General features: G+C 44.5%; 1 protein-coding gene across 4 annotated transcripts in view; it reads left to right on the top strand.

Moving 5' to 3' along the window:
* The window catches only part of LOC115206652 (rho guanine nucleotide exchange factor 26), an 84,469-nt gene that overhangs the window by 16,903 nt on the left and 52,730 nt on the right, over positions 1 to 14,836 (top strand). For all 4 annotated transcript variants that reach the window (XM_029773830.1, XM_029773829.1, XM_029773828.1 and 1 more), the window contains 3 exons: positions 3,254 to 3,304; positions 4,520 to 4,680; positions 14,614 to 14,766. In XM_029773830.1, coding sequence (XP_029629690.1) covers positions 3,254 to 3,304; positions 4,520 to 4,680; positions 14,614 to 14,766 — 365 coding nt within the window. The remainder of the gene's footprint in view (positions 1 to 3,253; positions 3,305 to 4,519; positions 4,681 to 14,613; positions 14,767 to 14,836) is intronic.

The raw sequence follows: 14,836 nt of genomic DNA, 5'->3' as shown, positions 1-14,836 counted from the left end.
CAGTCCGTGTCCACCTGAGCTCTACTCCAGTCACTGGCTCAGTTTACCTGTCAGTCCGTGTCCACCTGAGCTCTACTCCAGTCACTGGCTCAGTTTACCTGTCAGTCCGTGTTCACCTGAGCTCTACTCCAGTCACTGGCTCAGTTTACCTGTCAGTCCGTGTCCACCTGAGCTCTACTCCAGTCACTGGCTCAGTTTACCTGTCAGTCCGTGTCCACCTGAGCTCTACTCCAGTCACTGGCTCAGTTTACCTGTCAGTCTGTGTTCACCTTAGCTCTACTCCAGTCACTGGCTCAGTTTACCTGTCAGTCCGTGTCCACCTGAGCTCTACTCCAGTCACTGGCTCAGTTTACCTGTCAGTCCGTGTCCACCTGAGCTCTACTCCAGTCACTGGCTCAGTTTACCTGTCAGTCCGTGTCCACCTGAGCTCTACTCCAGTCACTGGCTCAGTTACCTGTCAGTCCGTGTCCACCTGAGCTCTACTCCAGTCACTGGCTCAGTTTACCTGTCAGTCCGTGACCACCTGAGCTCTACTCCAGTCCGGATGCGCAGGTTGTTGAGGTCCAGCCAATCTGACCAGACTCCAAAGCCCGTAGCACGAGTGTCTCTAATTTTCCATTGGCCTTCCTCCTGAAGCCCAAGAAGTTATCCTCAGTGTCCCTGGCCAGCGGAACCTTCCTCCTTCGTAGGTCCAGAAGAAGGGAGGCTCTGGCTAACTCCCTGTCTGTCACATCGTCACTGTTGAGCATGTTCAACAGATGATTCAGTCTGGTAGCAGTGTAAATCCACTCAACATTCTGGACACCTAAACACCCCTCTCTTTGGCTCAAGAAGACAACATCACATGTGGTGTGTTGAAGCATAGACACCTAAACACCCCTCTCTTTGGCTCAGGAAGACATCACATGTGGTGTGTTGAAGAATAGACACCTAAACACCCCTCTCTTTGGCTCAGGAAGACAACATCACGTGTGGTGTGTTGAAGCATAGACACTTTCTCACCACTTGAACAGGTTTGTTATTCATTTCCCTCAGAACCTTCTGTGGGAGAGGCACATTGGCAAGCAGATGTTGAATCTTTGCTAGGGTCACCTTTCTCACAGCTTCTAGCTTCATGACCACAGGCAGAGGGGAAACGTCAATCACATCAAGCGTGGTTGAATACTCATGGACAAGCTCCTCAATTTGTCCCCCCCCCACTCGCCAGCAACATTACACGTATGACCAAGATACTGGGCAGGGTTCTGGGGTATGCGCTGTTGGTCAGAATAATGATGTTGCAATTGGTATGCCAATTTTTCCCTGCATACCTTTCTCTGTTCTCTTTCGTGTTGAGTCCCACTGCTACAAGTGATGGTTGAATGGTATCCCGATTTATAAAGCACAGCTGCTTCTTGATCCAGTCACCGAGGGAGGTCACGGTCACCTCCGCTGGGCATTCCAAGAGTGTAGGGAACTTTCTCAGGATCCGTACAACATCGTTCAGGAGTGGAGCACCAGAGGGTCTCCCGTCCCGATGTTCTGAGGAACAGATGGCTTTCCTGTAGAAAGTTCCATTCAGAATAGCCGCCACTCTATTCCATTTCCCTGGATCTCCGGAAGAGACAAAGTTGGTTTTCTCCTGGAGAACTTTAGTGTCTAGGCTTTTTCTGAAGGCTCTCCATGAGTCTGGAATTGTTTCCATTCATGTTGCGACAGTCGATGTTCATACTCAGAGAGAACTGGCCAGGTATCTCCGCCCACCAGATGAACCCGGGGGATGGGTTGTGAATGCTCCATTGCCGCTGGTAGATTCAGCCACTGAGTAGGGCATGTCGATGTTTTTAGCATTGCGACAAGGCACATCTGTACCTAAAAGTGTCCAAGAAATCATCTGACCTTTTACTGCGCTAACGGTGGGAATTACAATGGGTGAGCTTAAGTTATGTTAGTAGATAACCATGAGCTGCAACACTCACATCTTGCTTAGGGTCACACACACACACACACACACACACACGTGCACCACACACGTGCACCTAAACTATCCTGTGCACACTCCCAGACTTCCCCAATGAGAACCTTTCTCTCTCTAAACTTAGACTGTGGTCAGCTCTTATAAGTCTGGGGTCTTACTTCGGCTCTTACAGGTCTTTATTCAGCTCCTACAGGTCTTTATTCAGCTCCTACAGGTCTTTATTCAGCTCTTACAGGTCTTTATTCAGCTCCTACAGGTCTTTACTCAGCTCCTACAGGTCTTTACTCAGCTCCTACAGGTCTTTATTCAGCTCCTACAGGTCTTTATTCAGCTCCTACAGGTCTTTATTCAGCTCCGACAGGTCTTTATTCAGCTCCGACAGGTCTTTATTCAGCTCCGACAGGTCTTTATTCAGCTCCGACAGGTCTTTATTCAGCTCGTACAGGTCTTTATTCAGCTCCTACAGGTCTTTATTGAGCTCCGACAGGTCTTTATTGAGCTCCGACAGGTCTTTATTGAGCTCCGACAGGTCTTTATTCAGCTCCGACAGGTCTTTATTCAGCTCGTACAGGTCTTTATTCAGCTCCGACAGGTCTTTATTCAGCTCGTACAGGTCTTTATTCAGCTCGTACAGGTCTTTATTCAGCTCCTACAGGTCTTTACTCAGCTCCTACAGGTCTTTATTCAGCTCCGACAGGTCTTTATTCAGCTCCGACAGGTCTTTATTCAGCTCGTACAGGTCTTTATTGAGCTCCTACAGGTCTTTATTGAGCTCCTACAGGTCTTTATTCAGCTCCTACAGGTCTTTATTGAGCTCCGACAGGTCTTTATTCAGCTCCGACAGGTCTTTATTCAGCTCGTACAGGTCTTTATTCAGCTCCTACAGGTCTTTATTCAGCTCCTACAGGTCTTTATTCAGCTCCTACAGGTCTTTATTCAGCTCCCACAGGTCTGGTATGATAACTACTCCCTTTGTTACAGTTAGTGGACTCATGAACATAGTTTGTGTGACTGTCTTGCCCCTTTCACTGACAGACATAACGTGTGTGTGCTGCCACAGTGGGCCCCTAGCTCTGAGAGTTGGGACTACCTGTGATGGATACAGATAGAGACAACCTTGATGGACACAGAGGTCTACCTCACCTTAAACAATTCCTTTCATTCCTTCAGGTACAGCATGTACCTGGTTATGTGTAAGTGGTGGCATGTAGCCATTAGACTTGTGTTGTTAGAGATGACATGTTCTTCCTCGCGTTGATACTTAAACCTATGTTCTAAACTGTGTTTTTCCTGCAGGTAAAGAAGAGTGGAATTAAGCTCAGCCAGGAGGAGCGGAAAAGACAAGAGGTAACAGCCTTATTCAGTGTGTGTGTGTGTGTGTGTGTGTGTGTGTGTGTGTGTGTGAGAGAGATGGAGTGTGTGTGTGTATGCGTGTGACCCTTTCCCTTCAAACATGGACAGTTCCTACAAAGGATAAAGCAGACTGCCTCCAGAGGGTTAGAAATGTGTTCACACACACACACACACACACACACACACACACACACACACACACACACACACACAGAAAAGTCACTTACTGTAGCACCCTGGGAAATGTAATATACGGTGCCTGAACTCCTCTTCCTGTAACCTCTCCACAGCAATAATAAACCCTTCTTAAAGGGGAGGGCTAGAAAATATGGACCATAGACAAAATAAACCAGTTTATATGTCAGGGACAGATGAATTCATAGCACGGCTGTCTAAGCAAATTTACATTTTACATTTTAGTCATTTAGCAGACGCTCTTATCCAGAGCGACTTACAGTAGTGAATGCATACATTTCATATAATTTCATACATTTTTTATATATTTTTCATGTGCTGGCCCCCCGTGGGAATAAATGTCTATAGAGGACAGAGATGTAGCAAAGCACAGTTTTGATAAAATGTACAGAGGCGTAACATACCAGTCTTCCCCTTACTAACATATGGCCTTTTAAATTGGAAGTTTTATTTGAAGTCTGTCTTGAATGTTGCCCGCTGGTCTTTGAGCCCTGCTATGACATCTTCTAGCCTGCACCTCCCACACGCGTTATTGCCCAATGACATGCCAGAGATATTAGTACAGCACACAGATGTTAGGTACATGAATGAATTTAATTTACACCCACTTCGTTTATATTGAGTCATAACCTGCTGTGGGAAGTCTGCATGTTCTGATCTGCTGAGGAGGTTATTGGGGAGAATATCAGTTCTGAGGATACACACGGGACATTTTGTTGGACGTCTCTCTCTCTCTACTGGATGTGTCTAAGAGTTTGTAACGTAACGTATTTTTTAAAGTTGCGTTACTGATTACTCTCCCTCCCTCTCTCTCTGTGTCCCTCCCTCTCCCTCTCTCTCTGTGTCTCTCTCTCTCTCTGTCTCTCTGTCTCCCTCCCTCTACCTCTCTCTGTCTCTCTGTCTCCCTCTCCCTCTTTCTCTGTGTCTCCCTGTCTCTCTGTCTCCCTCCCTCTCCCTCTCTCTCTGTGTCTCTCTGTCTCTCTGTCTCCCTCTCCCTCTGTGTCTCTGTGTCAGGCCATATTTGAGTTGATATCGTCAGAACACTCCTACCTCCACAGTCTGGAGGTTCTGATCCGGATGTTCCAGAACTCAGGGGAGCTCAGCGACACCATGACCAAGACCGAGCACCACCACCTCTTCTCCAACATCACAGATGTGTGTGACGCCAGCAAGAAGTAGGTCCTGTGTGTGTGTGTGTGTGTGTGTGTGTGTGTGTGCTTGCCTTAGCTAGAGCAAGGGGGATTGTGGGTATTGTAGTTGATGTTCTTGAGGTGTATAAAGTCAGTGTGAGAACTAGGGCTGTCCCCGACAAAAAACATGTTGGTCAACCGACAGTTGTTTGTTCTTAAACATGTATTTTTCCATATATAGACACACACTATGTGTTTTAATCAAATCAACTATATATGTTTTGAGCTTGTCTGATGCTTTAAGCTTACGGTTTAATATAATAAGACAAATGACTCAAGAGGGAGCCAGAGATCAAGATAACCAGAAGAAAAAAACCTTAACCTGTCCGGACCATCCTCTTCCCTCTCCTGCTGGCTTTCACAGATTCTGCCGTTACTCTCCTGAAGTTGGCGGTAATAAGCTACATGATGATTCGGCAAACTTTCTCATGTGGAATGTCAATTTATTTGACCATTTCTACCGATCTACTTGTCAGTTATGGTTTTCATATGCAAATATTTGTGAAACAGTTTCATTTCATTTATTATAATGTCATTGTCATGTGGTTAATCAAAATTCTATCCAAATCTAAATCTAAATAACTTAAAAAGTAACTTCTGTTGCCATTGGCAACTATGTAAAAATAGCCTACATAAAGCCAACAAATAAAACATTGCAGGTAGAAAATATCCTGATAAAAATAAATATACTATAAATCACATTGGCTACACATGGCCTGTCTGCAACAAACTTGAAACAGTAACTTGTGTCTGGCCTGAAGCCTTTTGAAACATTGTATCAACTATTAACTTCTGTCTGGCCTGAAGCTTGCACTAGCAAACTTGCAACGTTGTATAAAATATTCTGGGCCCTCAGTTTCCTTCCCCAGTGAGATCGGGACAGACACAGCTGCAGGTTATTTATCACAAGGTGATAAGAAGCAGTGGTTGACTTTGGCAGGAGCTCAACGGAGCTGAGTACCGACACCTCACATGTTCTACTGCTTCAGCTCCCGTTCCTCTTATAGAATATTATCTCTAAAGTATTGTAGAGTTCCTGTTCCTCTGATAGAATATTATCTCTAAAGTATTGTAGAGTTCCTGTTCCTATTATAGAATATTATCTCTAAAGTATTGTAGAGCTCCTGTTCCTATTATAGAATAGTATCTCTAAAGTATTGTAGAGCTCCTGTTCTTATTATAGAATATTATCTCTAAAGTATTATAGAGTTCCTGTTCCTCTTATAGAATATTATCTCTAAAGTATTGTAGAGTTCCTGTTCCTCTTATAGAATATTATCTCTAAAGTATTGTGGAGTTCCTGTTCCTATTATAGAATATTATCTCTAAAGTATTGTAGAGTTCCTGTTCCTCTGATAGAATATTATCTCTAAAGTATTGTAGAGTTCCTGTTCCTCTTATAGAATATTATCTCTAAAGTATTGTAGAGTTCCTGTTCCTATTATAGAATATTATCTCTAAAGTATTGTAGAGTTCCTGTTCCTATTATAGAATATTATCTCTAAAGTATTGTAGAGTTCCTGTTCCTATTATATAATATTATCTCTAAAGTATTGTAGAGCTCCTGTTCCTATTATAGAATATTATCTCTAAAGTATTGTAGAGCTCCTGTTCCTATTATAGAATATTATCTCTAAAGTATTGTAGAGCTCCTGTTCCTATTATAGAATATTATCTCTAAAGTATTGTAGAGCTCCTGTTCCTATTATAGAATAGTATCTCTAAAGTATTGTAGAGCTCCTGTTCTTATTATAGAATATTATCTCTAAAGTATTATAGAGTTCCTGTTCCTATTATAGAATATTATCTCTAAAGAATTGTAGAGTTCCTGTTCCTATTATAGAATATTATCTCTAAAGTATTGTAGAGTTCCTGTTCCTATTATATAATATTATCTCTAAAGTATTGTAGAGCTCCTGTTCCTATTATAGAATATTATCTCTAAAGTATTGTAGAGCTCCTGTTCCTATTATAGAATATTATCTCTAAAGTATTGTAGAGCTCCTGTTCCTATTATAGAATATTATCTCTAAAGTATTGTAGAGCTCCTGTTCCTATTATAGAATAGTATCTCTAAAGTATTGTAGAGCTCCTGTTCTTATTATAGAATATTATCTCTAAAGTATTATAGAGTTCCTGTTCCTCTTATAGAATATTATCTCTAAAGTATTGTGGAGCTCCTGTACCTAAATATAAACAGTACCAGCACCCAAAATGAGTACCGGAACCTATTTCGGTCCAAGTCAAGCGCTGATAAGAGGTAATCAGGTAGGCCTATTTTATGACATTTCCACTGGATCAGAACATGACATTTTTCCCTTTCACGCTGAGTGGTCATCGAAAGGGAGAGCGCTGGAAAGATTTTGAGGAACTATAGTAATTCTCAATGGATGTAAAAACAGACTTAGTTTGCTCGCAGTTTGAGGTGAAGAAAACAACATGACTTTGAGAAGCTCCACAGGTCATTAGTGGTGGTGCGTTAAGCCAATCAGAAATACTATCAGATCCCCAAATGGGCACATTTATGTCTACATTTGTGCACAGGTCAGGTAGCCAGTAGGACCACTTCTATATGTGTAAATCAGGCCATGACTCCTCCCTCTCTCTACATGGCTCCTCCCTTTCTCTCTACATGACTCTCCCCCCTCTATACATGACTCTCCCCCCCCTCTCTACATGACTCCCCCCCTCTCTATATGACTCCCCCCCTCTCTACATGACTCCCCCCTCTCTACATGACTCCCCCCTCTCTACATGACTCCCCCCCTCCTCTACATGACTCTCTCCCCCCCTCTCTACATGACCCTCCCCCCTCTCTACATGACTCTCCCCCCCTCTCTACATGACTCTCCCCCCCTCTCTACATGACTCTCCCCCCTCTCTACATGACTCTCTCCCCCCCTCTCTACATGACCCTCCCCCCTCTCTACATGACTCTCCCCCCCCTCTCTACATGACTCTCCCCCCTCTCTACATGACTCTCCCCCCTCTCTACATGACTCCCCCCTACATGACTCTCTCCCCCCCTCTACATGACTCTCTCCCCCTCTCTACATGACTCTCTCCCCCTCTCTACATGACTCTCCCCCTCTCTCTACATGACTCTCCCCCTCTCTCTACATGACTCTCCCCCTCTCTCTACATGACTCTCCCCCTCTCTCTACATGACTCTCCCCCTCTCTCTACATGACTCTCCCCCCCTCTCTACATGACTCTCCCCCTCTCTCTACATGACTCCCCCCTCTCTACATGACTCTCCCCCCCTCTCTACATGACTCTCCCCCCTCTCTCTACATGACTCTCCCCCTCTCTCTACATGACTCCCCCCCCTCTACATGACTCTCCCCCTCTCTCTACATGACTCCCCCCCTCTACATGACTCTCCCCCTCTCTCTACATGACTCCCCCCTCTACATGACTCTCCCCCCCTCTCTACATGACTCTCCCCCTCTCTCTACATGACTCCCCCTCTCTACATGACTCTCCCCCTCTCTCTACATGACTCTCCCCCTCTCTCTACATGACTCTCCCCCCTCTCTCTACATGACTCCCCCCCTCTACATGACTCTCCCCCTCTCTCTACATGACTCTCTCCCCCCCCTCTACATGACTCTCCCCCTCTCTCTACATGACTCTCCCCCTCTCTCTACATGACTCTCCCCCTCTCTCTACATGACTCTCTCCCCCCTCTCTACATGACTCTCCCCCTCTCTACATTTTTTTTTTGTTTTAATCTTTATTTTAACAGGGAAAACAGACTGAGACCTGGATCTCTTTTACGGCTGTGCCCTGTGTAAACATGTTGACATGTACAGTTTTAGGCATACAGACAAGAACATTTCAAACATACAAAACAAAGACACAATTCAACAGAAACCATCACAGACAACATCATATTGATCCTCCATAACATTTTTCAAATGGGCAAGGGACACCAGAGTGTCTAACTGAAGTTGGATCTGCAGTTTGTTCCATAAATAAGGTGCAAAGGAACTAAAGGCAGTCCTACCCAACTCTGTGGAGACCGCAGGAGTCTCTAATGTAATCCACATCTGTGATCTGCTTTTAAAATTACTATATCTAGTGGAAATTAATGATGATATATATGGAGGTAGTTTTAAAAGAAGTGCTTTATAAATAAACAAGAGAGCATGTTGCTCTCGCCTCACAGATAGAGGGGCCCAACCCACATGTTGATAAAGGATACAGTGATGAGTTTTGTAACTATCACCCGTGATAAACCTGAGTGTACAATGGTAAATAGCATCCAGTGGTTTTAATGTGTTTGCCGATGCATGCATATAGATAATATCACCGTAATCTAAAACTGACATAAAAGTAGCCTGCACAATTTGTTTTCTATTTACAAAGGACAGACAAGCCCTGTTTCTGTACAGGAACCCTATCTTGAATTTGAGCTTTTTTCCCAATTCAGTAACATGTTTTTTAAAAGAAAGCCTATCATCTAACCATACCCCTAAATATTTATTTGACATTTTAGTCATTTAGCAGACGCTCTTATCCAGAGCGACTTACAGTAGTGAATACATACATTTCATGCATTTTTTTTTTTTTGTACTGGCCCCCCGTGGGAATCGAACCCACAACCCTGGCGTTGCACACACCATGCTCTACCAACTGAGCCACAGGGAAGGCTATGCAGAGACCTGTTTGATTTGAGTACCATCCAAGCTAGTGATTACAAAAGTGTTTCTAACTGAGAGTTTAGACCTAGAGAAAAACATGACATTTGTTTTCTTAGAGTTTAAAACAAGTTTAAGCTGTAAAAGAGACCCCTGTAGTATCCTAAAATCAGACTCCAACTGCTTTAAAGCTTGGTCCGCTGTTGGAGCAATAGAGTACATCACTGTGTCATCTGCATATAAATGGAATTTACAATATCTGACATCATCACCAATGTTGTTTATATAAAGTGAGAACAATAGTGGGCCAATTATTGAACCCTGAGGGACCCCTTTAAGTAACTGTAAGGGGTCAGACTTGACCCCGTCGACCATGATGGCCTGAGTTCTATCTTTAAATGGTTTTATGACTATCGGCAGGCATCAGTACCCAGTCCTATAGATGACAGCTTACTCAAAAGGATAGCATGGTCTAAGTGTCAAAAGCTTTTGACAAATATACAAACAATGCAGCACAGTGCTTTCTATCATCTAAGGCATTTGCAATATCATTTACAACAAGCATAGTGGCCGATGTGGTACTGTTTTTAGATCTAAAACCAGATTGATTGGTGCTAAGAATACTGTTAGCAGAAAGAAAAGACTGTAACTGTTTGTTGACTATAGATTCTAGGATCTTTGCCAGAAAAGGGAGCCGAGAGATGGGTCGATAGTTATCCAAATCACTACCGTCACCTCCCTTATGTAATGGCAGAACAAAAGCTGCTTTCCACACCTTAGGGATATTTCCTGTGCTTAATGTTAGATTAAAAATGTGTGTCACTGAACCAGCAATGATAGGTGCAGCACACTTAAGTAAGTACGGGTGTAAATTGTCAGCGGCTAAGGATTTCTTAGTATCAATGGCACACAGGGCAGCTAGAACCTCTGCTTCGGTTATTTTCTGGAAACTAAAAACAGGGTTACCATTTTTCAGAGTAACGGTTGAAAAGCACGATGAAAAAAATGACTCCCCCCTCTCTACATGACCCTCCCCCCCTCTCTACATGACTCTCCCCTCTCTCTCTACATGACTCTCCCCCCCCTCTCTACATGACTCTCCCCCCTCTCTCTACATGACTCTCCCCTCTCTCTACATGACTCTCCCCTCTCTCTACATGACTCTCCCCTCTCTCTACATGACTCTCCCCTCTCTCTACATGACTCTCCCCCCTCTCTCTACATGACTCTCCCCCCTCTCTCTACATGACTCTCCCCCCTCTCTACATGACTCCCCCCTCTCTCTACATGACTCTCCCCCCCTCTCTACATGACTCTCCCCCCCTCTCTACATGACTCTCCCCCCCTCTCTACATGACTCTCCCCCCCTCTCTACATGACTCCCCCCCTCTCTACATGACCCTCCCCCCCTCTCTACATGACCCCCCCCTCTACATGACCCTCCCCCTCTCTCTACATGACCCTCCCCCTCTCTCTACATGACCCTCCCCCTCTCTCTACATGACCCTCCCCCTCTCTCTACATGACTCTCTCCCCCTCTCTACATGACTCTCTCCCCCTCTCTACATGACTCTCCCCCCCTCTCTACATGACTCTCCCCCCCTCTCTACATGATTCCCCCCTCTCTCTCATAAACACACACAGCCCTCTGTTCCTCTGTAACAGTGTGTTCCTGGTCCCCTGGTTTAGCTCATAGTGGCAGCTGTGTGTCAGTCAGTTATACTAACCTCTCTCTGTTCAGGCCTGTACTGCTTCATAGTCCTCCCCACCTCGTTCCTATGGAAACCACAGACACGTGCAACTTCACCCCACAGCTACTAGCCGTCAAGCTAACGAAGTTGGTACCAGATGAGTTTTGTAATGGAGCCCTCTTTGTCTGGAGAAGTAAACTAACGGTTCCAGCGGTGTAGGAGCTGTATCTACTACACTTTCGTTTCCGGACAAACCGGATCACTCAGAGTTCCAATGCGGCGATAGTTTACTTGCTGAGGATTATAGGCTTGAAGTGGCTTCCTTGATCACGCAGGTCGCCAGCCTACGTAAGAAACTGGGGAAAACGCAGAGTGGAATGTTTACATTTTCTACGCCGGTGGCTCGACGGCATTCACGCTTGTTGGATGCATCTCCGTCTTGTTGTTTGTCGTTATCCGACTGGCCGATGGTCACATGTCACGAGCCGTGGAAGCTGAAGACAGAGGCCTCCCGAAAAGCAGTCTACAACCAATAGTTTTGCCGTCCTGGAGCCTGATCTTCCTGCACCTTTGTCTCTGGGGGAGCCTTTGTCTGTGCTCGCAGTGCCTTCCCCTACGATGTCGAAGTCGACATTGGCAACCTTCCGTCCCTGCTCTGGATCGAGCAGGGCTTTTCCGTCTGTTAGAGGCCTGCATCAGGCACCGGGAGCCACGGGCTCAAGTTATCCTGCCTCTTGCCTGTCCATAAAGGGTTCTCCGAATCCTGTGAAGCGTGTTAGTGGGTGGATTTCCTCGTCCTTATCGTCAGCCGTGATTTTGGGCAGCTCAATGGTAAGAAATGTGACTCTTCTTGGTACAAAAACAGTGTCCTATTCCGGAGCTGGAGTAAATGACATTACTAACCTGCTCCTGGATGTACTACACCAGGACGTGGAAATCATTTCTATCGTAGTCCATGTGGGTTTTAATGATATTATAAAGGGCAGGTTCTGAACAGTTGAAACTGGATTTCAAAGCGCTGATTTGACTCTCTGCTAGACACTAGTAAAAGACCCATCATATCTGGCCCTGTGCCCTCTCTGAAAGCTTTAGTAGGATTCTTTCTCTTCACAACTGGCTATGTGATTATAGCAGCTGAATGGGTGTAACTTTTGTTGACAATTTCGATACATTTTGGAAACAAAACACGTTTTAATAAGGAGGATGGGATCCTTCCAAATCATTTGGGTTCTTGGATCCTTTCACAGCATTATAAGGCTGCGTTGAGACAATGACTTATCAATGACCCAAGCCCAGCTCAGTTAATCCCTACCATTGTGATGCAGAGTTGTCATAATGCTGCATCAAATGTACATTATACCAGGGGTGTTGGAAGACACAATGTAAGTAACCTAATGTATGTCCTTAAAGCCCAGGGTGCCTCTGTTAATCCTACAGCTATTGTATGCAGTAATCATGAGCCTTTGAACCAGATTTATACTGTTAACACTGAGGTGGTGTCCCCTAGCAGGAAGACCACTGTGTGCAGCTCACCCTGCACTAACATAAATGACATGAGAATATATACTTCTCCTAAACTTCCCAGTAAAGCAATAAAATGAAGTGAGCATCCCAGAAGAAAAGTGCTCTAAATAGCCCACATTAACATATGTAGCTTAAGAAACAAGGTTCATGAAATCAATAATTTGCTAGCAACAGATGACATTCATATTCTGACTCTCTGAAACTCACTCAGATAATACCTTTGATGATACAGTGCTAGCAATACAAGGTTATAACATTTACAGAAAAGACAGAAATGCCAATAGTGGAGGTGTTGCTGTTTATATTCAGAACCACATTCCTGTAAAGCTTAAAGAGGATCTCACGTTAAATACGGTTGAATATGGCTGCAGGTTCATCTGCCTCACCTAAAGCCCATTCTGGTGGGAAGCTGCTATAGACCACCAAGTGGTAACAGGCAGTATCTGGATAACATGTGTGAAATGCTTGATACTGTATGTCACATCAACAGAGAGGTATATTTTCACTATGACATGCCAGCAACAAACGGTGACACTACACATCCAAGTATATCTGACCAAATGATGAAAGACAAGCGTTGTAATTTAGAATTCTGTAAAGTGAGTGTGGAAGAGGTGAACAAATGTATTGTTGTCTATCAACAATGACAAGCCACCGTGGTCTGACAACTTGGATGGAAAATGACTGAGGATAATAGTGGACGATATTGCCACTCCTATTTGCCATATTTTAAATTGAAGCCTACTAGAAAGTGTGTGCCCTCAGGCCTGGAGGGAAGCTAAAGTCATTCCGCTACCCAAGAATAGTAAAGCCCCCTTTACTGGCTCAAATAGCTGACCAATCAGCCTCTTACCAACCCTTAGCAAACCTTTGGGAAAAAAATGTTTTACAATGCTATTTTACAGTAAACAAATTGACAACAAGCTTTCAGCTGAGAGATCATAGTCTGCTGCTGGAAAAACATGTGTGTTATGGCTTTACACCCCCTGCTATGATGTGGATAAAGAGTTACATGTTTAACAGAACACAGAGGGTGATTGAAAAATGTAAGGGGCCTAAACAGCTGCCCTGGGGAATTCCTGATTCTACCTGGATTATGTTGGAGAGCCTTCCATTAAATACACCTTATGGAACAGCAGGGACTGTGAAGAGACACACACATAGATACATGCATATACAAACACACACACGATAACATAGACACTATACACACATGTACACATGGATTTTGTACTGTAGATGTGGAGTAGGGGCCTGAGGACACACCGTGTTGTAAATGTTTTGTCATGTTTTTACATTTGTATAAACTGTCTTAATTTGGCTGGACCCCAGGAAGAGTAGCTGCTGCCTTGGCATAATAAATGCCCATCTCTTGTGAAATGGGGAAGGTCACTATGAGGTGGCTGTGCAGATGAGTTGAAACAAGCCCCAACTGATTAAGGTCAACTTCCTGTGGTTGTGTGACAGTTTCCTGTATGTCACAGTGGGGACCAGATTTTGTCGTTAAAGCGGCCATCTGCCCTATGCCGACAGGAAGAGGAAGCCCTGTGTTACCTGCTAATGGTTCCCCCAGGCTATTTTAGGGGGTCCAGGAGGGTTCTCTCCAGTGATGTTATGGCAAAGCGGGGACAGAGGTGTCAGATGCACTTCCTGTGTTTGTGTGCGTGTGTTTGTGTGTGTGTGCGCGTGTGTGTGGGTAAGATGACTAAAACAGGCAGATCATTCTGATTTAGTCCGTTATTATGGCATCTCTGACATGCTAGTCCTTCCTGAGACGTGTGGAAGGAGAACTGATCGGATGTTAAATGCTCTAAACTGGGTTTGTTGTTTTCCCACTGAGTTCTAAATGATGTGTAAATGCAGACCTCCGATTATCAAAACTTAATCCATCGCTTTTTCTGTCTGTCTGTCTGTCTGTCTGTCTGTCTGTCTGTCTGTCTGTCTGTCTGTCTGTCTGTCTGTCTGTCTGTCTGTCTGTCTGTCTGTCTGTCTGTCTGTCTGTCTGTCTGTCTGTCTGTCTGTCTGTCTGTCTGTCTGTCTCCGTCTCCGTCTCTCGTTAGGTTCTTTAAAGAGTTAGAGGACATGCACCAACAGAATGTTGTTATAGATGACATCAGTGACATCGTGTTCAGACACGCCCAGTCCAACTTTGACCCCTACATCACCTACTGCTCCAATGAGGTTTACCAGCAGAGGACTCTACAGAGGCTAATGTGAGTACCACACACACACACACACACACACACACGTTTGAACTGTGACTGATGACTGCCCTCTCTCTCT

The sequence above is a fragment of the Salmo trutta genome, chromosome 13, assembly GCF_901001165.1.
Source record: "Salmo trutta chromosome 13, fSalTru1.1, whole genome shotgun sequence".
NCBI classification, from domain to species: domain Eukaryota; kingdom Metazoa; phylum Chordata; class Actinopteri; order Salmoniformes; family Salmonidae; genus Salmo; species Salmo trutta.
Note: the sequence above shows the minus strand (reverse complement) of the source record. Positions and strands in the feature narration are given on the sequence as shown.